The 25,369-nt window shown below is 41.1% G+C and overlaps 1 protein-coding gene across 2 annotated transcripts in view; it reads left to right on the plus strand.

Annotated features, from left to right (window-relative positions):
• LOC116974453 (neurobeachin-like) overlaps positions 1-25,369 on the plus strand; it is a 140,608-nt gene that overhangs the window by 69,800 nt on the left and 45,439 nt on the right. For both annotated transcript variants that reach the window (XM_033022905.1, XM_033022906.1), the window contains exons 8-10: positions 2,985-3,131; positions 15,648-15,845; positions 21,231-21,364. In XM_033022905.1, the coding sequence (XP_032878796.1) occupies positions 2,985-3,131; positions 15,648-15,845; positions 21,231-21,364 (479 nt within the window). The remainder of the gene's footprint in view (positions 1-2,984; positions 3,132-15,647; positions 15,846-21,230; positions 21,365-25,369) is intronic.

The following is a 25,369-nucleotide window of genomic DNA, read 5'->3' on the forward strand; positions in this document are numbered from 1 at the left end:
TATACGTTTCGGGCCGAAACCCTTCTTCAGACTGATGGGGGGTGGGGGGGGGGCGGGGAGAAGAAAGGCAAAAAGGAGGAGGAGCCCGAAGGCTGGGGGATGGGAGGAGACCGCAGGAGGGCTGAGGAAGGGGAGGAGACAGCAAGGACTAACAGAATTGGGAGAATTCAATGTTCATGACCCCAGGATGCAGACTCCCCAAGCGGAATATGAGGTGCTGTTCCTCCCAATTTCCGGTGTTGCTCGCTCTGGCCATGGAGGAGACCCAGGACAGAGAGGTCGGATACGGAGTGGGAGGGGGAGTTGAAGTGTTGAGCCACCGGGAGGTCAGGTTGGTTATTGCGTACCGAGCGGAGGTGTTCGGCGAAACGATCGCCCAACCTCCGCTTGGTCTCACCGATATAGATCTGCTGACATCTAGAGCAGCGGATGCAATAGATGAGGTTGGAGGAGATGCAGGTAAACCTCTGTCGCACCTGGAACGACTGCTTGGGTCCTTGAATGGAGTCGAGGGGGGAGGTAAAGGGACAAGTGTTGCATCTCTTGTGGTTGCAAGGGAACGTGCCCGGGGAGGGGGTGAAGATGCTGCTGCACCCGCTGAGTTTCTCCAGCTTTTTTGTGTACCCAAAAAGAAAAGAGTGGGTTGAATAAATGATTGGAAGTGGAGTATCAAGAAACACCACCCCTTCATATTTAGCCTAGATTTTTCTGATCAGCAGCTGAGGACAGCACAAGCTTCTGGGCTTGAAGAAAAAATTACTGAGCTTTGAGATACAGATTTCCCTTTTTATTTAATGAATTGTGAGATGGAGCCACTTAGAGATGATTTGTGATGTGCATCAACAATGATTTTGTAAAGTAGGTTGTGAATGAAAAGTTGGTACAGACAACAAACATAAAAGGAAAAAAAACAATAGTTTCATTATTTAGTTTTTCATAATGCGGTATTTAATTTGTGAATTTCTCATGGAACTAAATATGAATCTGAACTATCAAAACATGATTTTATTTTAAGAAAAGCTTAATGATCGGTGAACATTTTGTTCTGGAATGGAGAGATTGCTTACTTGAAATTAGTTTTTCGATCCTGCTGAGAGAGTTCAATTGTAATTTACAATTGTTAGGTTCAGCATTGAACAGGGCATAGCATTTTCAGTTTTACTAACAATGCTATGCTGATTCCACTTTGCAACAATCCACTTGCTGATTCCATTCTGTTTGCATTTGCCGAGATTGCAATGTGTCATCCTTCTGGATTTTCATCTTTAACTGTACTTTTGTTGCTGTGGGTTGTCAGTTTTAGTATTGGATGCTAATGTATCTTCCACATTACAACTGCAAATTCTGGGCCTGTAGTAGTCATTTTGCAAATTGGTAGTGATTTCAAAAGAATCTAAAAGTCAAATTTTAGAATGTTAAACCTGACCCAAACCCCAAATAAACATGTTTCTTTTTTATGCAGTACTATGTAATATAAGATTAAATGTTCAAGTTCAAGTGAGTTTATTGTCATGTGTCCCGGATAGGACAATGAAATTCTTGCTTTGCTTCAGCACAACAGAACATAGAAGGCATTTACTACAAAACAGATCAGTGTGTCCATATACCATTATATAAATATATACACACATGAATAAATAAACTGATAAAGTGTAAATAACAGATAATGGGTGATAAGAGTTTTGTCCGAGCCAGGTTTAATAACCTGATGGCTGTGGGGAAGTAGCTATTCCTGAACCTGGTCGTTGCAGTCTTCAGGCTCCTGTACCTTCTACCTGAAGGTAGCAGGGAGATGAGTGTGTGGCCAGGATGGTGTGGGTCTTTGATGATGCTGCCAGCCTTTTTGAGGCAGCGACTGCGATAAATCCCCTCGATGGAAGGAAGGTCAGAGCCGATGATGGACTGGGCAGTGTTTACTACTTTTTGTAGTCTTTTCCTTTCCAAGCCACGATGCAACCAGTCAGCATGCTCTCTACTGTGTACCTGTAGAAGTTAGAGAGAGTCCTCCTTGACAAACCGACTCTCCGTAATCTTCTCAGGAAGTAGAGGCGCTGATATGCTTTCTTGATAATTGCATTAGTGGGCACTGATGGTTTGCAATTACCTGATTTTTTTGTTGTTGTATCTTTTTGCAACATTTGTATATGTATGTTTGTTGCTAGTGTTGAATCTACCCTTACGAAGGGCATTAATCAAGAGTGTAATAAAGTAGAGACTTTTTAGTTACGTTCAGAGATTAGAAAGTTTGGTTATCTGTCATGCTTATCTAACCAATCAATTGGGATTTGATTAAAATTAATAAAACAAATAATTTCCGCTGGCTTGAGAGTTAACAATCAGATCACCCATTTAAGATAATTAACAAAAAAAACAGACAAAATGAGAGTTTTCATTTCACAAACTCATGTGGAAGCAGATTCAAATGTAATGATTTTCACAGGAAAATTAAATATATACTTGAAGGCTATAATTTTGCTGGGCTTTGAAAATGGACTGGGGTTTGGAAACTAATTGATTAATAAGCCAGCAGTGGCACAATGGGTAGGGCAGCCTCTTTCAGAGCCATAAAATGCAATGTTTTATTCTTCAGGAAAATCTTTATGATTGAATGCTGTCTGTGGAGTTTGCACGGCATGGGTTTCCTTCAGGTGCTCCGATTTCCTCCCCCCTCCCAAGCACGTGCAGGCTAGTAGGTCAATTGCCCTTGTAAATTGCAGCGAGTTTGTAGGGAGTGGATGCAAAAGTAGGTTAACATAGAAACATTGTGAAATGGTAATCGATTGTTTGCATGAACTCAGTGGGCCAACAGGTTTGTTTCCATGCTGTGTCAGTCAATCAATCAATCAATCAATCAATCAATCAATCAATCAATCAATCCATTTGTTTTTCAATTAAAAGTGAATGTAATCTTAAAAAAAAAAAATTCCCGCGGTTTTCTAAAAATGCGTGAACTCCCATTATTGTGATATCTGTTTTCTTTGCAGAGCTTTGACAAATGCTTTCTGGGATCTTCAGAAACTGCAGATGCAAATAGAGTATTCTGTGGGCAGCTTGGAGCAGTCTATGTATTTACAGAGGCACTTAACCCAGCACAGATATTTGCAATACATCAGTTGGGACCAGGATACAAGGTACTCTCTTAATTTGTTCTCTGTAGTCTTGTGCATAAAAAGAGAATTTATGAAATATGAAAAATATTTGCCCTTGATTATACTGGTGACCTTGCCGAGGCAGCGTGATGTGTAAATGGAGTAAATGGAAGGGAGGTTGGTTTGTGTGATTGTCAGGGCTGTGCCCACAATTCTCTGCAATTTCTTGCCATCTTGGATGGAGCTATTCCCAAATCCATGCTGTGATGCATCCCGATGAAATGCTTTCTAAGGCGCATCTGTAGAAGTTGTTTGATTCTATAAATATCCATCCTGATTAACTTTTTCCCAAGGCCTCCCTTTTCTCTCATTTTTCTCCACATATTAATTCTTTGATGATAAGAGTTTATTGTAAGTTTCTTGAAAGTTTCTTGACAACTTAAACCAGAGAGTTTCTTGGAAACTTGAACCAGAGACCCGATAATTATTACCTTGTAGACGTTTCAGAAGAAAGTGTGGCTAGGTAAATCTGGCTGGATCATGATCAGCTCCATCTGCCTTTCACAGTGCTCTCCTTATGACTGCATTTACACCTTGTGCTCACTCGAGTCTATTGGTCATCGAGACCTGATTGTGAAGGTTGCCTTGTGGAAGAGTGATCAACAGACTGTGACTGGGCATTGTGACATCCTGGGTTTTGCATGGGACCATACTGATAGTCCTTTGATAGCTTGCTGCAGTTAAGGGTCTATTTACGATTTGATTGAGTTTATCGAAGATATGACTATGACGTTTGATGAGGGCAATGCAGTAGATATTGTCTATATGGACTTTAGAAAGGCCTTTGACAAGGTACCATATGATAGGCTGATCTGAAAGGTTGCTCACTTGGAATCCAGAGTGAGCTAGCCAATTAGCTTGAAGGTAAGAGACAGCTGGTGATTAAGGGTTGTTTTTCAGACTTGTGGCTTGTAAGATTGGTGTACCACAGTGATTGATGCTCGCCATGGTCAGGATGCATTTGGAATATTGTGAGCAATTTTGGGCACCATATCTGAGGAAGGATGTGCTGGCTTTGGAGAGGGTCCAGAGGAGGTTTACAATAATGATCCCAGGAATGAGTAGGTTAAGATATGATGAGTGTTTGACAGCACTGGGCCTATATTTGCTGGAGTTTAGAAGAATGAGGGGGGACCTCATTTAAACGTACAGAATAGTGAAAGGCTTGGATAGAGTGGTTGTGGAGAGGATGTTTCTACTCGTGGGAGAGTCTAGGACTAGAGGTCATAGCCTCGGAATTAAAGGCCGTTGTTTTAGGAAGGAGTTAAGGAGGAATTTCTTTAGTCAGAGGTTGGTGAATCTGTGGAATTCTTTGCCACAGAAGGCTGTGAAGGTCGTCAATGGATATATTTAAGGCAGAGATAGATAGATTCTTGACTAGTATGGGTGTCAGAGGTTATGGGGAGAAGGCAGGATAATGGGGTTAGGAGAGAGATTTAGATCAGCCATGATTGAATGTCGGAAAGACTTGATGGGCCGAATGTCCTAATTCTACTATGACTTATGATCCACTGTTGCTAGTTATTTATATCAACGATTTGGACGTGAATGTAGATGGTAAGTTTGCAGCTGACAATAAAATTGGTGGCATAGTGCTGAAGGGCATCTAAGATTACTATGGAATCTCAATCAATGGGCTGAGGAATGGTAGATGGAGTTTAATTCAGATAAGTGTGAAGTGTTGCTTCTTAGGAAGACAAACCATGGCAGAACTGCGCAGTAAGTGGCAGAGTGTTGTAGAACAGAGTGACATACGGATGCAAGTACACAGTTCCATGAATGTGGTGGACAGCAGACATAATATATACATACTGTAACTCAGGCATGATCTTAAACAGAGGTTAGAAATATGTGATTTTATGTTAGGTTTGAACGTCCTCTGCTGTAATAAATATAATTAACACTTTATTCTCTACCTTCCCATTTCTGTGTGACAAGCTTCTGTAATCATAGTTTACATTTTACTTTTAAGTACATTGGGAAATCCAGATCCCACTGGTTTCCCGATTTTAAAATAAATTTGAACTCTTTAAACACTATTCTCCAGGGGATATTCTGAAATTTCCTCAACATAATTGACGAGGATACAATTTGAATGTCTTTTTTTAACAGTGTCCAACATTTCAATGTTGTCTGAACCATTTTTCACATCCTGGAGGTTGTTTAATTCTTGGGGTTGGGGAATACTTATTTTATCTGTAAATGGTTATTTTTATCTACTGGACAAAGAAAAATGTAACTGTCTTTCTACATTATTTATAATTACCTTTTTACTTCTAAAACAATTACTTGTTTCTATTATTTTTCATTCTGCGGTTATGTACAATTTTTGTACATAATATGTACATTTTTAATTGGTTTGCCTCCATCTAGTGTAGGAAGTGAGATATGTCAGCTGAATGGCCCTTGTGTCAAAAGCAGATGCTGAACATTCCTTTTAATCTTTCAAAAGGAAAATAGTTGTTTTTGTTCAGTTGATTGCAAATGTTGTTATCTTTCATGTTTAGTTTTTTATTAATTGTTACACCATTTTAGCTGAGGGGAAGGTGGGAAAATATAACATAGAAACATAGAAAATAGGTGCAGGAGGAGGCCATTCGAGCCATTCATTGTGATCATGGCTGATCGTCCCCAATCAATACCCGTGCCTGCCTTCTCCCCATAATCCCTTGATTCCACTAGCCCCTAGAGCTCTATCTAACTCTCTCTTAAATCCATCCAGTGATTTGGCCTCCACTGCCCTCTGTGGCAGGGAATTCCACAAATTCACAACTCTCTTGGTGAAAAAGTTTTTTCTCACCTCAGTCTTAAATGGCCTCCCTTTTATTCTAATACTGTGAACCCTGGTTCTGGACTCGCCCAACATTGGGAACATTTTTCTTGCATCTAGCTTGTCCAGTCCCTTTATAATTTTATATGTTTCTATAAGAATCCCCCTCATCCTTCTAAACTCCAGTGAATACAAGCCTAGTCTTTTCAATCTTTCCTCATATGACAGTCCGGCCATCTCAGGGATCAATCTCGTGAACCTACGCTGCACTGCCTCAATCACAAGGATGTCCTTCCTCAAATTAGGAGACCAAAACTGTATGCAATACTCCAGATGTGGTATTACCAGAGCCCTATACAACTGCAGAAGAACCTCTCTACTCCTATACTGAAATCCTCTTGTTATGAAGTCCAACATTCCATTAGCTTTCTTCACTGCCTGCTGTACCTGCACGCCAACTTTCAGTGACCGGTGTACAAGGACACCTAGGTCTCGCTGTACCTCCCCCTTACCTAACCTAACCCCATTGAGATAATAATCTGCCCCCTTGTTTTTGCCACCAAAGTGGATAACCTCAAATGTATCTATATTATACTGCATCTGCCACGCATCTGCCCACTCACTCAACCTGTCCAGGTCACCCTGCAACCTCCTAACATCCTCTTCACAGTTCACACTGCCACCCAGCTTTGTGTCATCCGTAAACTTGCTAGTGTTGCTCCTAAATCCCTCTTCCAAATCATTAATATATATGATAAACAGTTGCGGCCCCAACACCGAGCCTTGCGGCATTCCACTCGCCACTGCCTGCCATTCTGAGAAGGAACCGTTCACTCCTACTCTTTGCTTCCTGTCTGCCAACCAATTTTCTATCCACGTCAACACCCTACCCCCTACCCCCTACCCCCAATACCATGTGCTCTAATTTTAGTCTCCAGTCTCCTAATCAAAGGCTTTATGAAAGTCTAGATACACTACATCCACTGGCTCCCCTTCATCCATTTTACTTGTTACATCCTCAAAAAATTCCAGAAGATTAGTCAAGCATGATTTTCCTTTCATAAATCCATGCTGACTTGGACTAATCCTTTTACTGCTATCTAAATGCCCCATTATTACCTCTTTAATAATTGACTCCAGCATCTTTCCCACCACCGAAGTCAGGCTAACTGCTCTGTAATTATGATACATAAGGTGATGGCTGTAATGATGGCTTTCGGATATTTCTTCCATGAACTTATGTTAAATTAATCATGTGATTTGTTCTCTTACTTCTCCTGATTGTTGCTAATGTCTCCCTTATCAACTCTTGTGTGAATCATACAAGTGGCTTCTTGTATCTAAAAGTGGGAGATCAGAGAAACAGTTTGGGTTCAATTCCTTCCCTGCTTAATTTCCGATTCATTCCCCGCTTGCTGCTCCCTTTTCAATGCAGGTGGTAGTGACTGATGTTTCTCGTATTATCCAAGAATACTAAAACTAAAATAATATTGTTTTTCCCAAAAAAATCTGTAGTGTGCATATAATTACATGAGGATATTTATGAAATCATTTTAATACATATTTGAATAGCTCCTCATTTGGAAATTTCACATTTAGTTATAGGTTACGTCCTGTACCTTGCTTAAGTTAACATTATGCATGAGCATATCTTTTCAGTAAGTGTTGGCAGGCTGCTCGGCTAACATGGGGTCACTTAACATGGTCCATTACCTTTCTAATCAAGTTTAACTACTCATAAAGTGAACCTGCAGTGCCAATTCGAAGAACATTATTAAGATTTCATAATGTAGGTAGTGAACACACTATTGATCCTGTATGAGAGTTTTGTATTCATGAAATTTTAATCAAAGCTCATAAAGCATAATTTTTCAAATACCAGAAATCTGAAATACACTGTTCGATTAAATATTTTCCAATGTAGGGTGGGGAAGAAGGACCAAGACTGGTAATTTTCATTAAGCTTGTTCATGCTGAAGAAGGGTCTCGACCCGAAACGTCACCTATCCAAGTTCCCCAGAGATGCTGCCTGACCCGCTGAGTTACTCAAGCACTCTGTGTAGCAATGTTACAAAATTTTGAGATTTTAAAATCAAGTCTGCAATTTATCCCATCAGATAAAGCATAAAAATAAGTTTAATTTGACACCTTATTCACTTTCATATCTCAAGTATTTAAAAAGTTATGGCCATTTTCATACTGGGAAATGAGCATCTTGTTCCCTATTGATTTTCTATGGACATAACAAAAAAGCTGTGATCGTGAACAGTCAAAAGCCCATAACTTTCTTAAATATTAAGAGAACTGAATGAAATTTTCAGTTATCATAGATTGAAGCATTCTGAAACAAATATAAAATAATCTTACTTGGATGACCTGAAATTAAAGCATATAATTAGTTAGTTACCTAATTGTAGCTAATTTCAGACTTCAATTACTAGATCTAAACATCTATCCATTTCTTAATAAATGATTAACATTTTTAAATAGCCTAAATGTCCAAATAATATTCACAAATAATTCACAATAAAACATGATTTTAAAATCTCATTTACATTAATTTATAGACCAAATGGAATGAATTTAGTGTTCAATTGCTGTAAATAAATGCCCATTTAAATCAGCTTTTCAGTGGGTCCCTGTGGAACGCGCTGGTTTAGAACGTTCACATTGCGGTAGATTTGTGCCCCCAAATGGCCAGAAAAATACTGCGGGATATAATGGGCCCAAAATGAGCTACTCGCAATATTAAACTTTGTATAAAGGGATCTTTAGAAGCCCTTTTTAATGTAAAAATATACAGCATACCTTCTATGGTTTGCTTTATGAGACCCTGCGGTTGCTGGTGGTCGCGGGTTTAGAAATTGATTTTTAAACTACTATAACTATTATACGAGGCCTTTAAAACTAATAATAGCTTTTGCGACGGGGTCTTCCAGCGATTTTTCGTTAATAATTAACTAGGCTGAACATCTTCGATTTGAACAGCCTAGAGAAAATCGCGTTTTAAACCCGCCCCCTCTAAACGGCGCCAAAATCGCGCACACCCGCAGCGACAGATTTTCAGCGACGCTTCAGGTAGGCTTTGCAACATACCTACTCTGTGACTTTTAGTGTATTTGCCAGCATCTGCAGTTCTTTATTTCTATCGCGTGCATGTTGTCAATGGGTATTGTTGTTTTTTGTAATCATTCTGTAGCCTTTGACACAATCGACTGCAGTATTGCCTGTCCACTCCAGGACTTTTTTTTCTCTTCTAATTTTCAACTGCATCTACTTGGTAACATGTCCAAAGATATAATTTTTCACATGCAAGCTTATTAGACTTCTAATAATCTAACATAAGACTTCTAATAGACAATAGACAACAGGTGCAGGAGTAGGCCATTCGGCCCTTCGAGCCAGCACCGCCAATCAATGTGATCATGGCTGATCATCCCCAATCAGTACCCCGTTCCTGCCTTCTCCCCATATCCCCTGACTCCGCTATTTTTTAAGAGCCCCATTAGCTCTCTTGAAAGCATCCAGAGAACCTGTCTCTACCGCCCTCTGAGGCAGAGAATTCCACAGACTCACCACTCTCTGTGAGAAAAAGTGTTTCCTCGTCTCCGTTCTAAATGGCTTACTCCTTATTCTTAAACTGTGGCCCCTGGTTCTGGTCTCCCCCAACATCGGGACATGTTTCCTGCCTCTAGCGTGTCCAAACCCTTAACAATATTATATGTTTCAATGAGATCTCCTCTCATCCTTCTAAACTTCAGAGTGTACAAGTCCAGCTGCTCCATTCTCTCAGCATATGACAGTCCCACCATCCCGGGAATTAAGTCAAGTCAAGTTTATTTGTCACATACACATACGAGATGTGCAGTGTAACCTTTTTACCTTGTAAACCTATGCTGCACTCCCTAAATAGCAAGAATGTCCTTCCTCAAATTAGGGGACCAAAACGGCACACAATACTCCAGGTGTGGTCTCACTAGGGCTCTTTACACCTGCTGAAGGACTTCTTTGATCCTTTATTCGATTCCTCTTGTTATAAAGGCCAACATGCCATTCGCTTTCTTTTCTGCCTGCTGTATCTGCATGCTTACTTTCATAGACTGATGTACAAGCACCCCCAGATCCCGTTCTACTTCCCCTTTTCCCAACTTGACGCCATTTAGATAGTAATCTGCCTTCCTGTTTTTTCTACCAAAGTGGATAACCTCACATTTATCCGCATTAAACTTCATCTGCAATGCATCTGCCAAGCATCTGCCCACTCCCCCAACCTGTCCAAGTCATCCTGCATTCTCATAGCATCCTCCTCACAGTTCACACTGCCACCCAGCTTTGTGTCATCTGCAAATTTGCTAATGTTACTTTGAATCCCTTCATCCAAATCATTGATGTATATTGTAAATAGCTGCGGTCCCAGCACCGAGCCTTGCGTTACCCCGCTAGTCACTGCCTGCCATTCTGAAAGGAACCCGTTAATCCCTACTCTTTGTTTCCTGCCTGTCAACCACTTCTCTATCCATATAACCATATAATATAACAATTACAGCACGGAAACAGGCCATCTCGACCCTTCTAGTCCGTGCCGAACACATAATCTCCCCTAGTCCCTTATACCTGCGCTCAGACCATAACCCTCCATTCCATTCCCATCCATATAACTATCCAATTTTATATCCTTTGTCAGCACTCTACCCCAATACCATGTGCCCTAATTTTTCCCAGTAATCTCCTATGTGGGACCTTATCAAATGCTTTCTGAAAGTCCAGGTACACAACATCCACTGGCTCTCCCTTGTCCATTTTCCTAGTTACATCTTCAAAAAATTCCAGAAGGTTAGTCAAGCATGATTTCCCTTCGTAAATCCATGCTGAATTGGACCTATCCTGTTACTGCTATCCAAATGTTCGGCTATCTTATCTTTTATAATTGACTCCAGCATCTTCCCCACCACCGATGGTTAACTGGTCTATAATTCCCTGTTTTCTCTCTCCCGCCTTTCTTAAAAAGTGGTATAACATTAGCTACCCTCCAATCCACAGGAACTGATCCTGAGTCTATAGAACATTGGAAAATTATCACCAATGCATCCACGATTATAGAACCACTTCTTTAAGTACCCTGGGATGCAGACCATCAGACCCTGGGGATTTATCAGCCTTCAGTCCTATCAGTCTATCCAACACCATTTCCTGTCTAATGTGGATTTCCTTCAGTTCCTCTGTCATCCCAGATCCTCTGGCCACTACTATATCAGGAAGATTGTTTGTGTCCTCCTTAGTGAAGACAGATCCAAAGTAGCTGTTCAACTCATCTGCCATTTCCTTGTTCCCCATAATAAATTCACCTTTTTTGGTCTTCAAGGGTCCAACTTTGGTCTTAACTAATTCTTTCCTCTTCACATACCTAAAGAAGCTTTTACTATCGTGCTTTATATTCTTGTCTAGCTTACCTTCGTACCTCATCTTTTCTTCCCGTATAGTCTTTTTGGTTATCTTCTGTCGTTTTTTAAACATTACCCAATCCTCTTGCTTCCCGCTCATTTTTGCTACATTGTACTTCTTCGCTTTAATTTTTATACTGTCCTTGATTTCCCTTGTCAGCCATGGTCGTCCCTTTCCCCCCTTGGAATCTTTATTCCTCCTAGGAATGAACTGATCCTGCACCTTCTGTATTATTCCTAGAAACACCTACCATTTTTGTTCCACTGTCATTCCTGCTAGTGTATCTTTCCAGTCAACTTTGGCCAGCTCTTCCCTCATGGCCCCATAGTCCCCTTTATTCATCTGCAACACTGACACCTCCGATCTACTCTTCTTCCTCTCCAATTGTAGATTAAACCTGACCACGTTATGGTCACTGCCTCCTAATGGCTCATTAACCTCAAGGTCCTTTATCAAATCCGGTTCATTACATAACACTAAATCCAGAATTACCTTCTCCCTGGTAAGCTCCAATACAAGCTGTTCTAAGAATCCATCACTAAGGCACTCTACAAAGTCCCTTTCTTGGGATCCAGTACCAACCTGATTTTCCCAGTCTACCTGCATGTTGAAATCTCCCATATCAACCACAGCATTACTTTTACTACATGCCAATTTTAACTCCTGATTCAACTTTCGCACTATAGTCTTTCGCACTATGTCCAGGCTACTGTTTGGGGGCCTTTAGATTAGTCCCATTAGGGTCTCTTTACCCTTACAATTCCTTAGTTCTACCCATACTGACTCCACATCTCCTCTTTTAATGTCACCCCTTGCAAGGGACTGAATTTCATTCCTCACCAACAGGGCAACCCCACCCCCTCTGCCCACCTGTCTGTCTTTTCGATAGGAGGTATACCCTTGAATATTCAGTTCCCAACCCTGGCCCTCTTGCAGCCATGTCTCAGTAATTCCCACAACACCATACTTGCCAGTCTCTAACTGAGCCTCAAGCTCATCCACTTTATTCCTTATACTTCGTACATTCATATACAGCAATTTGACCTCCGTATTCACTTCCCCCCTCGAACCGCTCGCAATTGGCCCTGACCTTACTCTGTTGTCCATTCTTGAGCTTTCCTTCCCATTAATTCGAGAATCTTTTGTAATTTTTCCTGCAGCCACTGCCCCTTCAACTCCATCTTTATACTCCCAATTTGTCAATCCCTCCCCCCCACTATTTAGTTTAAACCCACACGTGTAGCCCTAGCAGAATTCTGCCTGCCAGAATGTCAGTCCCCCTCCAGTTAAGGTGTAACCCGTTCCTTTTGTACAGGTCACCCCTACCCCAGAAGAGATCCCAGTGGTCTATAAATCTAAATCCTTGCTCCTTGCATCAGCCCCTCAGCCACACATTCAGATCCCCTATCTCCATGTTCCTGTCCTCACGAGCACGAGGTACTGGAAGCAATCCAGAGATAACCACCCTAGAAGTCCGGCATTTCAGTCTTCTTCCCAACTCTCTGAAGTCATGTTGGAGAACCTCCTTCCTCTTCTTCCCGATGTCGTTTGTGCCTACGTGCACCTTCACCTCTCTCGAGGATGTTCGGAATTCGGCTTGTGACATCCTGAACCCTGGCACCAGGGAGGCAACAGTCCATCCTCGCATCTTGTCTGCCGCCACAGAATCTCCTGTCCGCTCCTCGGACAGTGGAGTCACCCACCACTATGGCTCTGCCCGACGTCGGTCTCGCTGGTCGAATCCCATCTCTAGGATTGGAGCCACCGACGTGTCCGCCGCTCGGACTGGAAACATCGTCTCCCCGGACAGTTTCCAAGAAGGCGTACCTGTTTTCATTAGGCACAGCCACCTGAGTCTTCTGCATTCCACGATTTCCGCCCTTTCTCTCCGTCACACACCTTGGTTCTTCTCGTAACCTCGGCGTGACTACCTCATTGTAGGTCCTGTCCAGGAAACTCGTTTTCCCGGGTGGCCCTGAGGTCATCCAGCTGCTTCTCCAGTGCCCCAACATGGTTCTTTAGGAGCTGAAGCTGGACGCACTTGCCACAGTTGTAGCAGCCAGTGGCTCCATCCGTGTCCCTGGGCTCCCACATTCTGCAAGCTAACATAATCTAACAAAAAGACAAAGTACTGGAAAAACTCAGCAGATCTGGCTGCATGATGGAAAGAGAAATGAGAAAGAGGATTATTGTCCTGAAATGTTCACTTGGCTCCTCTTTCCACAGATGCTGCCTTATGTGCTGAATATTTTCATTATTTTCTGTTTTCATTTCAGATTTCCAGCCATTGCACTTTAAATGGTCAGATTTAACCTCACGATTACCTCCCTTGTTCCTTTAGATATTATTGTTTTACGTGATCACGCTGCAGCCATTGACAATTGGTTGCACTATTGCCTGCACTATTGTTAAACTGTTGGACTATTTATCTGACAGCCTGTTATTGATGAGCAAATATTTCTTCCAACAAAACATTTCAAATAGCAGAGATGCTGACTTCGGTCTCTATCTTAAATTGATTTAATAGATACTGACATCATCCCTATCCCAGTTTGGCACTGAATTAGATTGCTGTTAATTTAGGTGAAAATAATCTCAGACAGTTTGTCATATTCAACTGTGGTTTCCAACTTTATATTGGTGCATTGACTGTTTATTTCCACCCACTTCAGTGTTACCAATTACATCACTGATGAGGGAACTTATCTGTTCCCATGTTAAAGCAAAGCTTTATTTATGCCATAACGGGATAAAACATTAGTTAGACCACGCTGGAGGATCTGTACGGTTCTGGTCACAACATTATAGTAAGAAAATGAAAGCATTGGAGAAGGTACAGGTAAAATTCATGTTGTCAATGCTGGAGAGTTATAATTAGAAAAATATACCATCTGAACTTTGACACAGTGGGTAGAGCTGCTGCCTCACAGTGCCAGAGACCCGGGTTCAGTCCTGACCGCGGGTCTGTGTGTGGAGTTTGCACATACTCCCTGTGACCGTGTGGGTTTCCTCCGGGTGTTGCAGTTTCCTCGCACATCTCAAAACTATGGGAAGGTTTATAGGTTAGTTGGCCTCTGTAAATCGCTCCTAGTGTGTACGGAGTAGATGCAAAAGTGGGATAACATAGAACTAGTGGGAGGCGGGATAGTGTAAGAAATGGATCCGCATCCAGATGGGCCATGGGGAAGATATGGGGATTTGAAAAAAGAAGGGGGGGCGGGGGCGGGGGTGGAGGGGTTGTTGGTTAGTTACATAAATTTGAATTCAATGTTCATACCATTGAGTTGTACGTTACCCAAGCGGAATGATGTGCTATTCCTCCAGTTTGTGTCTCTGGCATTGAAGGAGCCTAGGACAGAAAGGTCAGTATGGAATAAGAAGGGGAGTTAAAATTGTCCGTAACCGGGAGATCCAGCAGGCCTTGCGGACTGAGCAGTAGTGTTCGACAAACCGGTTGCCTAGTCTACGCTTGATCTTGCCACTATAAAGAAGTCTGGTGCATCCAAATGCAGTCAGGCTAATCACTTTGCTGAATATTCCCAATTATGGTCCAAGGATTCACTGAGCATCTAGTTGGTGACTAATTTAACTGTCCATTATGAACCCTGGAACATTAGGCTCCCAGTCCTGCTCCTCCCACAGCCATATTTCTATTAAGTTTATAATATATCATCAGGCCTCTTGTCTGATGAAATAAATGAATAATTAATAAATACAATTAATCCAACTGTATTTCCTTGTTCCCTGCGATGCTCCTTCCTGCCTATCCTTATCTACTGCACTTGCTGTTGTTGACTTCTGTATCAACTTCCAGCCTCTCATCTGCCTCACCACTGCTTTGGACCCCACCACCCTACCTAGATTAAACACACCCCGGCAGCACGAGCATATCTGCCCCTATGTTTGAAGTAACAGAGAACCACTGGATATTTTAGAGAATGTTGTTAATTCTTTGTCACTGTACTCAAACACCAATTCTGTAATACTGAAACTTTTCTCTTTAAAGGGGAGGATTTTACATTTTTACAGAAATGTTAAAATAAGGCATATCTAGAAGAAAAAATGGCCTAACTTGGAATACAATAATTGTTCTAATTTTTGAAATATAATACCTGCGCACTTGACTTTAAATGAATGGATTTGTGAATCTTGTGAAAAATGTAGTGGATTGTAATACATTTATTATTTATCACTATTGAATGGTAAATATGGCCCTGTGAGTAGTTGCTTCCTTCTGTATTAATGTAGCATACTTGATGTGTGAAAAACAATGTTGTGTTTTTCAGAGTACCTTTAAATTTAAGTCAGAGAGTGACATCCACCTTGCTGAACATCACAAGCAAGTATTGTATGATGGGAAGCTGGCTAACAGTATTGCTTTCACGTATAACGCCAAAGCAACTGATGCACAACTCTGCCTTGAGTCATCACCAAAGGAAAACCCTTCAATTTTTGTACATTCTCCACATGCACTAATGTTGCAGGTTGGCATCTTATACTGTATAATAATTTGTGTCTTTCTCTCCTTATCAAATTACTTATTGGTAAGCTCTTTAGAAATAAGAGCTTCAAAATGTCAGTATTTTGTTGGTTAATTTTAATTGTGATAAAATTACTTTGTCTCAACGACATAAATGCATGAAAAACATGTATCTATTTTCCGTCCCGCTTATTGGACCATAATAAGTTGGGGAATGTTGAAATGATCAGACTCACACATAATGATTAGAATCCATGGTCTTTTATTAGCAATTCTACAGAGGAAACACTAGGTGCTTTCCTCTCCATGCATTCAGCAGTATGAGTGACATAAGGAATGTGCAGCATGCATAATCTGTGTGGTAACATATATATATAACACACTAATCTACAGGGAATGCATCCTCATTTAACATGAGGTCATAAGGAATAGTAGAATTAGGCCATTCAGCCCATCCAGTTTACTATGCCATTCAACCATGCCTGATCTATCTCTCCCTCCTACCACCATTCTCCTGCCTTCTACCCATAACCTGTGACACCCATGCTAATCAAGAATCTATCTATCTCTGCCTTAAAAATATCCACTGACTTGGCCTCCACAGCTTTCTGTGGCAAAGAATTCCACAGATTCACCACCCTCTGACTAAATACATTTCTCCTCATCTCCTTCCTAAAAGAACATCCTATAATTCTGAGGCTATGACCTCTAGTCCTAGACTCTTCCACCAGTGGAAAAATCCTCTCCACATCCATTCTATCCAAGCCTTTCACTATTCTGTATGTTTCAATGAGGTCCTCCCTCATTCTTCTAAACTCCAGTGAGTACAGGCCCAGTGCCAACAAACGCGCATTATCTATCTATATTACTAAATCTCTGATCTTGACCGCTTTTGGCCGACTGTGCTGCGATGTCCGAGAGAACGCCGCCACCTACGGCCGTCATTTTTGGCCACCTCGCTCAGAACCCCCCTCCGCCATATGACTACGGACGATTTTTTCCGTCGATGAAAAATGAGAGAGATAATAATGTTTTTACAAAATCCCCCATTCTCTCTGCTGCCCCCGCTGGCGGCAGGGGGAGAGACTATAAAACCAGGAAGTGTAGTGCCTCACCTAGTCTCTGCCAGACCCAGGAAGCGAGAGGGTCACGGCTCTCTGAGCTGCGAATAACACTGAACGCACGTCTACTACACGGTGAGTCCCCTCGATGCGGCTGTAAAGTGGCTGCAGCTCTATTTAAAAAGTTTGTGTTCACAAAATGAATTTTGGTTGTCGGGTGTCTGCAGCCCAATTGTTTGCCTCGACTTTTTTAACAAGTTTGTGTTCACAAAATGAATTTTGGTTGTCGGGTGTCTGCAGCCCAATTGTTTGCCTTGCCTTGCCTTTTTTAACAAGTTTGTATTCACAAAATGACTTTTGGTTGTCGGGTGTCTGCAGCCCAATTGTTTGCCTCGCCTTTTTTAACAAGTTTGTGTTCCCAAAATGACTTTTGGTTGTCGGGTGTCTGCAGCCAAATTGTTTGCCTCGCCTTTTTTAACAAGTTTGTTTTCCCAAAATGACTTTTGGTTGTCGGGTGTCTGCAGCCCAATTGTTTGCCTTGCCTTTTTTAACAAGTTTGTGTTCACAAAATGACTTTTGGTTGTCGGGTGTCTGCAGCCCAATTACTTGCTTCGCCTTTTTTAACAAGTTTGTGTTCACAATATGAATTTTGCTTGTCGGGTGTCTGCAGCCCAATTGTTTACCTCGCCTTTTTTTAACAAGTTTGTGTTCACAAAATGACTTTTGGTTGTCGGGTGTCTGCAGCCCAATTGTTTGTCTCTCCTTTTTTAACAAGTTTGTGTTCACAAAATGAATTTTGTTTGTCGGGAGTCTGCAGCCCAATTGTTTGCCTTGGCTTGGCTTTTAAAATCGTTGCAACAGTTGAATGCCTGCCCAAGCATCCATACGGCCCACAATGTCTATACTAGCCCTCTGGAAACCAGTACCTTCAGCCCGCAACACCCATACTAGCGCAACATTCAGCCCCCCCCCCCCCCCCCCCCCCCACTGGCGAGCAGTATTGGAATTGGTGGAGGTGGAATATTGCGTTGGTGACCAACACCCCCCCCCCCCCCCCCCCGTGTGATGCTGGGATCTAGTAGGTTATAAAAATATAGAAAATAGGTGCAGGAGTAGGCCATTCGGCTCTTTGAGCCAGCTGATCGTCCAAAATCAGTACCCCGTTCCTGCTTTCTCCCCATATCCCTTGATTCTGTTAGCCCTAAGAGCTATATCTAACTCTATCTTGACTACATCCAGTGAATTTGTCTCCACTGCCTTCTGCGGCAGAGAATTCAACAGATTCACAACTCTCTGGGTGAAAAAGTTTTTCCTCATCTCAGCCCTGAATGGCCTACCCCTTATTCTTAAACTGTGACGCTTGGTTCTGGACTCCCCCAACATCTGGAACATTGTTCCTGCATCTAGCCTGTCCAATCCCTTAAGAATTTTATTTGTTTCTATGATATCCTCTCATCCTTCTAAATACCAGTGAATATAAGCACAGTCGATGCATCCCGGGAATGAACCTGGTGAACTACGCTGCACTACCTCAATAGCAAGAATGTCCTTCCTCAAATTAGGAGACCAAAACTGCACATAATACTCCAGGTGTGGTCTCACCAGGGCCCTGCTGTAGGACCTCCTTGCTCCTACACTCAAATCCTCTCATTAGGAAGGCCAACATGCCATTTGCTTAGTCTTAAGATAGGTTTCGACGACATTGCCTATTTCCTTTGCTCCATTGATGCTGCCTCACCCGCTGAGTTTCTCCAGCATTTTTGTGTACATGCCATTTGCTTTCTTCACTGCCTGCTGTACCTGCATGCTTACTTTTAGTGAAGGGTGTATAAAGGCACCCAGGTCTCATTGCACATCCCCTTTTCCTAACCTGACACCATTCAGATAATAATTTGCCTTCTTGTTCTTGCCACCAAAGTGGATAACCTCACATTTATCCACATTATTCTGCATCTGCCCACTCACTCAACCTGTCCAAGTCACCGTGCAGCCTCATAGCATCCTCCTCGTAGTTCACACTGCCACACAGCTTTGTGTCATCTGCAAACATAGAGACATTACATTTAATCCTTTGTCTAAATCGTTAATATATATTGTAAATAACTGGGGTCCCAGCACTGCACCCCACGTTACTGCCTGCCATTCTGAAAAGGACCCGTTAATTCCTACTCTTTGCTTCCTGTCTGCCAACCAGTTCTCTATCCATGTTATCCTACTCATTCCTGGGATCATTCTTGTAAAGCTCCTCTGGACCCTCTCCAGTGCCAGCACATCCTTCCTCAGATATGGTGCCCAAAATTGCTCACAATATTCTAAATGCGGCTTTACCAGCGCCTTATAGACCCTCAACATTACATCCTGTTTTTGTGTACAAGCCTCTTGAAATAAATGCTAGCATTGAGCTAGCGACCCTTGCAGAACTCCAATAGTCACTGGCAGCCAACCAGAAAAAGCCCCCTTTATTACCACTCTTTGCCTTCTGTCATCCAGCCAACCTGTGATCCATGGTAGTATCGGCCCTTTGATACCGTGGGCTCTCATCTTCCTAAGCAGCCTAATGTGTGGCACCTTATCAAAGGTTTCTGAAAATCTAAGTAAACAACATCTCCTGACTCTTTTGTCCTGCTATTTACTTCTTCAAAGAATTCCAGCAAATTTGTCAAGCATGACCTCCCCATCACAAAGCAATGCTGACTTCAGCCTATTTTATCGTGAACTTCTGATACTCTGTAACTCAACCCTCTGTAACTTCATCCTTTATAATGGACTCTAAAATCTTATCAACCACCAAAGTCAGACTAACTGGCCTATTGTTCCCACTATTCTGCCTTACTCCCTTTTTGTGCAGCGGGGTAAAACTGGACATAATTCACATCCATTATATTTAACTGATTTATTGAGTTATAACAAAGTTTCTTACCATATGTCTTGGAGGTTGCCATTTGGAAAATAGGAACATTAAATCCATAGCTACTGTTTTTGAGGTATCATACCATCCAACTTTCTCCCATTCATCTTTTCTGAAGTTCTGGAACTTTTGATCGGGAAGATTGTAATAACCTCAAGCTGGCATTGAGCTAGATGCTTGAAAAGAGCATTGAGTGTTATTCAATTTTTATTAGCCTTATCTACTCTGCAATGAGTGGGAGAAGCTGTCCCCAAGCCTATTGATGTAAATTAAATGAATTACAATGTTGGTAAGATGGTAAAATCAGAAACCATTTTGATTTGCAGGTTAACCATTGTTAAGATTGGTTGAAGAGAGTCGGGGGTGGCCTACCTGAATTAGGAAATTTCAGTGTTAATGTCATTGGGTTGTAGGCTACCACAGTTGAATATGAGGTCCTGTTCTTTCAGTTTCCTTGCTGACTTGTGTTGGCTTCTGCTTAAACAATTGGTCTGAATGCATGGATTTTCTCTCTGCAGTGGGTAATGCCAGGAGTGAAAATAAATTTCATTGCTGGAGGAACTCAATTGGGTCAGGTAGCATCTGTGAAAGGAAATGGGTGGATGATGTTTTGGGTTCGGACTCTTTTCAGACTGATGGAGTAAAGATGAGATAGTCGGTAGAAAGAGATGAGGGAAGGGGTGACTGGCAGAGGGAAGAGCTAGTGATAGGTGTAATCAGGTGAGGAAGGGTTGACTGGCAGATGTCTGGGGAGGGAGAGAAGGGCGGAGATGTAGGTGGAGAAGATAAAAGGGCAAAAGAGCAGAGTGGAAAGAAAGATGTGCAGGGGCAAGGGTGAAGGGGAGGTTGGGGGAGGGGAAGGTGGAGGGGGTGGGGGTGGGGGGAAGGGGGAGAGCTGGGTTGATAAGTGGGGGTGGTTGACCTGAAATTGGAGAATTCAGTGTTCATGTAATTGGGTTGTAGGCTACTCAAGCGGAATATGAGGTGATGTTCTTCCACTTTGCTTGCTGTCACACATTGGGTTCTGGTTACACAACATCTTGATTTTAAAAATCACATCTTTGTTTTGAAATTGCTCCATACTTTCATTCCTCTATCTGTCTAATGTCCTTCAGATCTATAACCTTCAAAGATGTGTTCATCAAACTATTGACCAAGACTAAATTTAATTTATAGCCAAACTTTCAGCAAAGGCAATAGTATTTTTTTTCCCCCATTAATTTCTCTGCTTCTCCACTTTTTTTGCTTTGAAACATACTGGTACTTTTTTCGAATATCTTCTTTTGTGGCTCAGTATCAATTTTTGTTTGATAACCCTCAAGTGCATTGCTTTAGGACTATTTCACGACATTCAGAATGTTATATAAATGAAAATTGTTTTGAGTAAAGGTATATATTTTTTCTCTTATTTTTGCTGTAGGATGTAAAAGCAATTGTGACGCATTCGATCCACAGCGCAATCCATTCTGTCGGTGGTATTCAGGTTCTTTTCCCACTCTTTGCACAGTTGGACTGCCAACAGCCAAATGACGCTCAAGTAGAGACTACAGTCTGGTAAGTTTCACGTGAAAAATACATGTTAATATATTCTGTATACTGCTGTGGCAGCATAGTAATAATAATAATAATAAATTTTATTTTTATAGCGCTTTTCTAAGACTCAAAGTCGCTTTACAATAGTAACAGACAATAGCAAACGGAGAAGCGGCGAACAAACAGCGCCAGCGTCCTCTCCGTGCAGCACATAAAGAAAGAATACAGACATAACAATAATAGACATTTAATCGGAATAACATATAATCGGAATATAACAAATAATAAAGACATCACAGAGACACAAATTAAAAACAGAATTCAATCCAAAAACAGAAAATCAAAAACACAGTGTGAAGAGAGAGCAGCGGCAACCAATTCGCGCCAGCGTCCACTCTCCCTTCACGGCAGTACTGGGATCTTTCATGGCTGTTCATTATTTCTTAACGGTAATGGTAAAGTGGCTGGAAATTTATTTCTGGCTGGCTGGTTGGTAAAGTGGCAGGAAATTTCAAAAATGTATTATGTTACTTTTAGATCTGTTAAGCTTAACAACAAACCAACGTGGAGAATATTGTATCACTCATGTGTTGGGTCAACTTTCATTGCCTTTTGAATTTTTCAAATGATATTCTGTGCTGACTTTTGATTGTTTTCAATTATTTAGCCAGGAATACTGGTCCAAGTAAAATTGGAAGGGGCTACCACTATCTTCAGCAGTCAGCATGAGTCCCATTGTCTCATAGTTTTGTGCTTTTCTTATTTTCTATATTTACATAATAATCACTGATAAATATTCCATGTTTCAGCAACCTCTGTATAAAGAAATTGTTCTTAACTACTTACCGTTATCATTTTAAATACCTTTTGTCTTTTTTAGCAGTTATATAAAGCTTTGATCTGCAGTGACCGCACCTGCTGCTATATGATTATATGAATGAATATGAGTGCCTCAATAAATTTAGAAACCTTTCAGGGAAGAAGTGCATGGAGTGAGTTTTTTTTAATGGGTCATATGGTGGAAATCGTTGGAGTTAGTAATACATTTTTAAATTTCAGTGGCAGTGGTTTATGTACACCTTCGGAAAAATAATGGTGAATTAGACAGAACACAAGCTGTACTTGGTCAAATAATAACTAAGAGGTAAGGGGATATTATAATACTCAAAGGAAATAGACTAAGTTAGGTAGAGAGTTGCATAGATCAGGAAACAGACAGCAAAAGCTACAAAATGAAAATATGAAAAGAACCTTGAAGGAGAAATCAATATTTACAATTACTTTGAAGAAATGAAACAATGTATGTGATGGAAAAAAACTGGTTAGGGCTATTGCAAATTAAAATTATCGAGGAGTTGATATTTGTTTGGCAACTTTGCATCGATAGTTACTTCGTAGGGAGTAATAATTCAGATATCCTGAGAAAAATAACATTCAATCAATGACAAGGTCTTTGCAAAGTTAACTTGGGAATAGTAACAGAATGAATAAAAAGTGGGTCTAAAAAGCGACAAATCCCCAGGGTCAGATCGTTTCAATCTCAGGCTTTTAGAATGAGAATAGTTCATCTGTCTGAACCCAATAGTTCTTATGTTTGAACTTTAAAGTTCTCTTGATTTGGAAATACTTTCCTTTTGATTGAAGAACCGCATATGCAATCAGTAATAAGTTATGAAACAATTACGAACCATATTTATAAATTACATTATATAAAGATGGGTGGTATCAGGGATATTATGGAAGTGTGAATTAGTTACATAAATATTACATTTATCAAATGGGCGTAACTGGTGTGAATGCTCAACTGTGTAGACTAATGTGTGACCATCCACTTTGGTCCTAAAATTGTTAAATTGCAAAACTTTGTAAACAGTGAAATGTTAGGATTGGATGATTGGAAAATTATTGGAGTGCCAGGGTTAGGGAGCTAGGAGCCATGTAAAGATCATTGCATTGTTCTTAAAGATATAGACAATGATCAGAAAGGCTAAGATATCATAACAGAAATTAATTGTGTGGCACCTTGAATTAGGACAGGATTTTCATTACTGCTAAGGTGACTCTGGTTCCTGACTTCAAAGGCTTTGGTTCCTTCTGGCTACTGCTGGTTGCAAGAATCAAGAGGGTTTTGTTGTCATATGTACCAAAAACAGAACAATGAAATTCTTACTTGCAGTAGCATAATAGGTCTGTATGCACAGTACTCAATGGATTACATAATAAACAAAAAAAAAAGTTTATTAAATTAAAGAAACAATATTAGTCCAAAACAAAGGGCTGAAGTCTCTAGTGCAATCATGATAGGTTGTAGTCTAGTTGGTGTTTGTAGTGCTGAAGAGCCTGATGTATATTGGGAAGAAGCTGTTCCTGAATTTGGAGGCCATGGTTTTCAGACTTGTACCTTCTTCCTGTTGGCAGGATTGAAATGAGGGCATGATGCTGGCTGCCTTTTTGTGATGTGCTTCCCCTAGATGGTGGGGGTCAGTACCCATGACGGATCGGGCAGTGTCCACCACTTTTTATGATCTCCGTTCCCAGGCATTCGAATTGCCGAATCAGGCCAGGATGCAACCAGTCAATATTTTCTCTTCCGTACACCTGGAGAAGTTCAAGAGAGAATTTGCCAACATACCAAATCTCCTCAATCTTCTAAGGAAGTAGAAGCATTTTGATAGGCTTTTTTAAAGTTTGCATCAATGTGCTGGGCCCAGGACAGATCTTCAGAGATGTGCATGCCCAGTATCTTGAAGTTGTTGACTCTCTCCAGCACCGTCTCGTCGATGAAGACAGGTTTGTTGATCCTTGGCTGGCCTCTAAAATCAACTCAGCTCCTTGGTTTTGCAAGGTTGTTGTTCTGGCACCACTCAATCAGACAAACAATTTCTCTCATATACTATGACTTATCATTGGCCGTATTTTCTCCCGCAACTATGATGTCGTTGTCGAATTTTAAAATGGGCTTTGGAACTGTGTCCGGCTATACCCTTATTGCTGTAGAGTGAGCAATTACATATTTTACAGTTTCTAGTACAGGACTATAATGGAGGTAAATGGGGTCTTCAGATACAGGAGTACGTTGATTTCCTTTTGCCAGAGATGAGCAGTGAGAGTAAGCATGATGTTTGGCATGGATGGTAGGCTTTCGATATGTAGTCAGTACTGTTGGCCACGTCCATGTTGCCTTGTGTATGTCAACATCTGAAGTTGGATATTTTCTTCAGCCACAGTGTAATAGTCTGAAACTCTCCAGGAAGCCAATCTCCTGATATCAATCTGCATCCACCTTTTTAGACCTATAATGACGAAATAAAGAATGACTACAAGGTGATAATAATATTGTTGAAAAAGAGAGAGGAGTAAAAGGAGTGAGGGATATTCAGAGAGGGGGTCCGCAGAGAATCTGGTAGTGAGATAGCGTGTAAAATAAAAAGGTCAAAACACAAATGCAAGAGCAAGCCATTAATGAGTAGCAAACTGCTAATTTAACAGTTCATGTGATTCACATTTTTGAAGAGTTTTTTTTGCCAAAGTGGTCCCCATTTAAAAAATAGTGAAGATTCCATTCTCTGAATTCTCCAATGAAAATAGCCATTTTGGTGAAAACAGATCAGGAATATTTATTTATGACCTCACCTCCATCCTCTTGCTCCACCTACAGATTGCCCCTTTGATGGAGAGAGAAAATTAAATGAGAGTAAGCCCTGAAGGGATGAAAATAGATTGTTAAAGCACCAGGAGGTATGTAACATGTAAAGATTAGCAACACTAGGTACCTAACAAGAAAAGGCAGGAAAATTATGGGAGAAGAATAAAGTGATTTAAAAATTTTTTAATATATTTTTGTATCTGTTACGACAGAAAGCATAATAAGATTTTGGATAGAGTGTGGAATTAGGAATCTATTCAGAGTGAGGAACTTTTAAGAAATAAGAGTTCAAAAGTATTAAGACAATTGTGATGTGGGTTAAAATCTGCAAGACAAGCAGCAAATATTCTGGGAAATCACAGGGAACTCTGCTAAAATGG

This window comes from Amblyraja radiata, chromosome 6 (genome assembly GCF_010909765.2).
Source record: "Amblyraja radiata isolate CabotCenter1 chromosome 6, sAmbRad1.1.pri, whole genome shotgun sequence".
NCBI classification, from domain to species: domain Eukaryota; kingdom Metazoa; phylum Chordata; class Chondrichthyes; order Rajiformes; family Rajidae; genus Amblyraja; species Amblyraja radiata.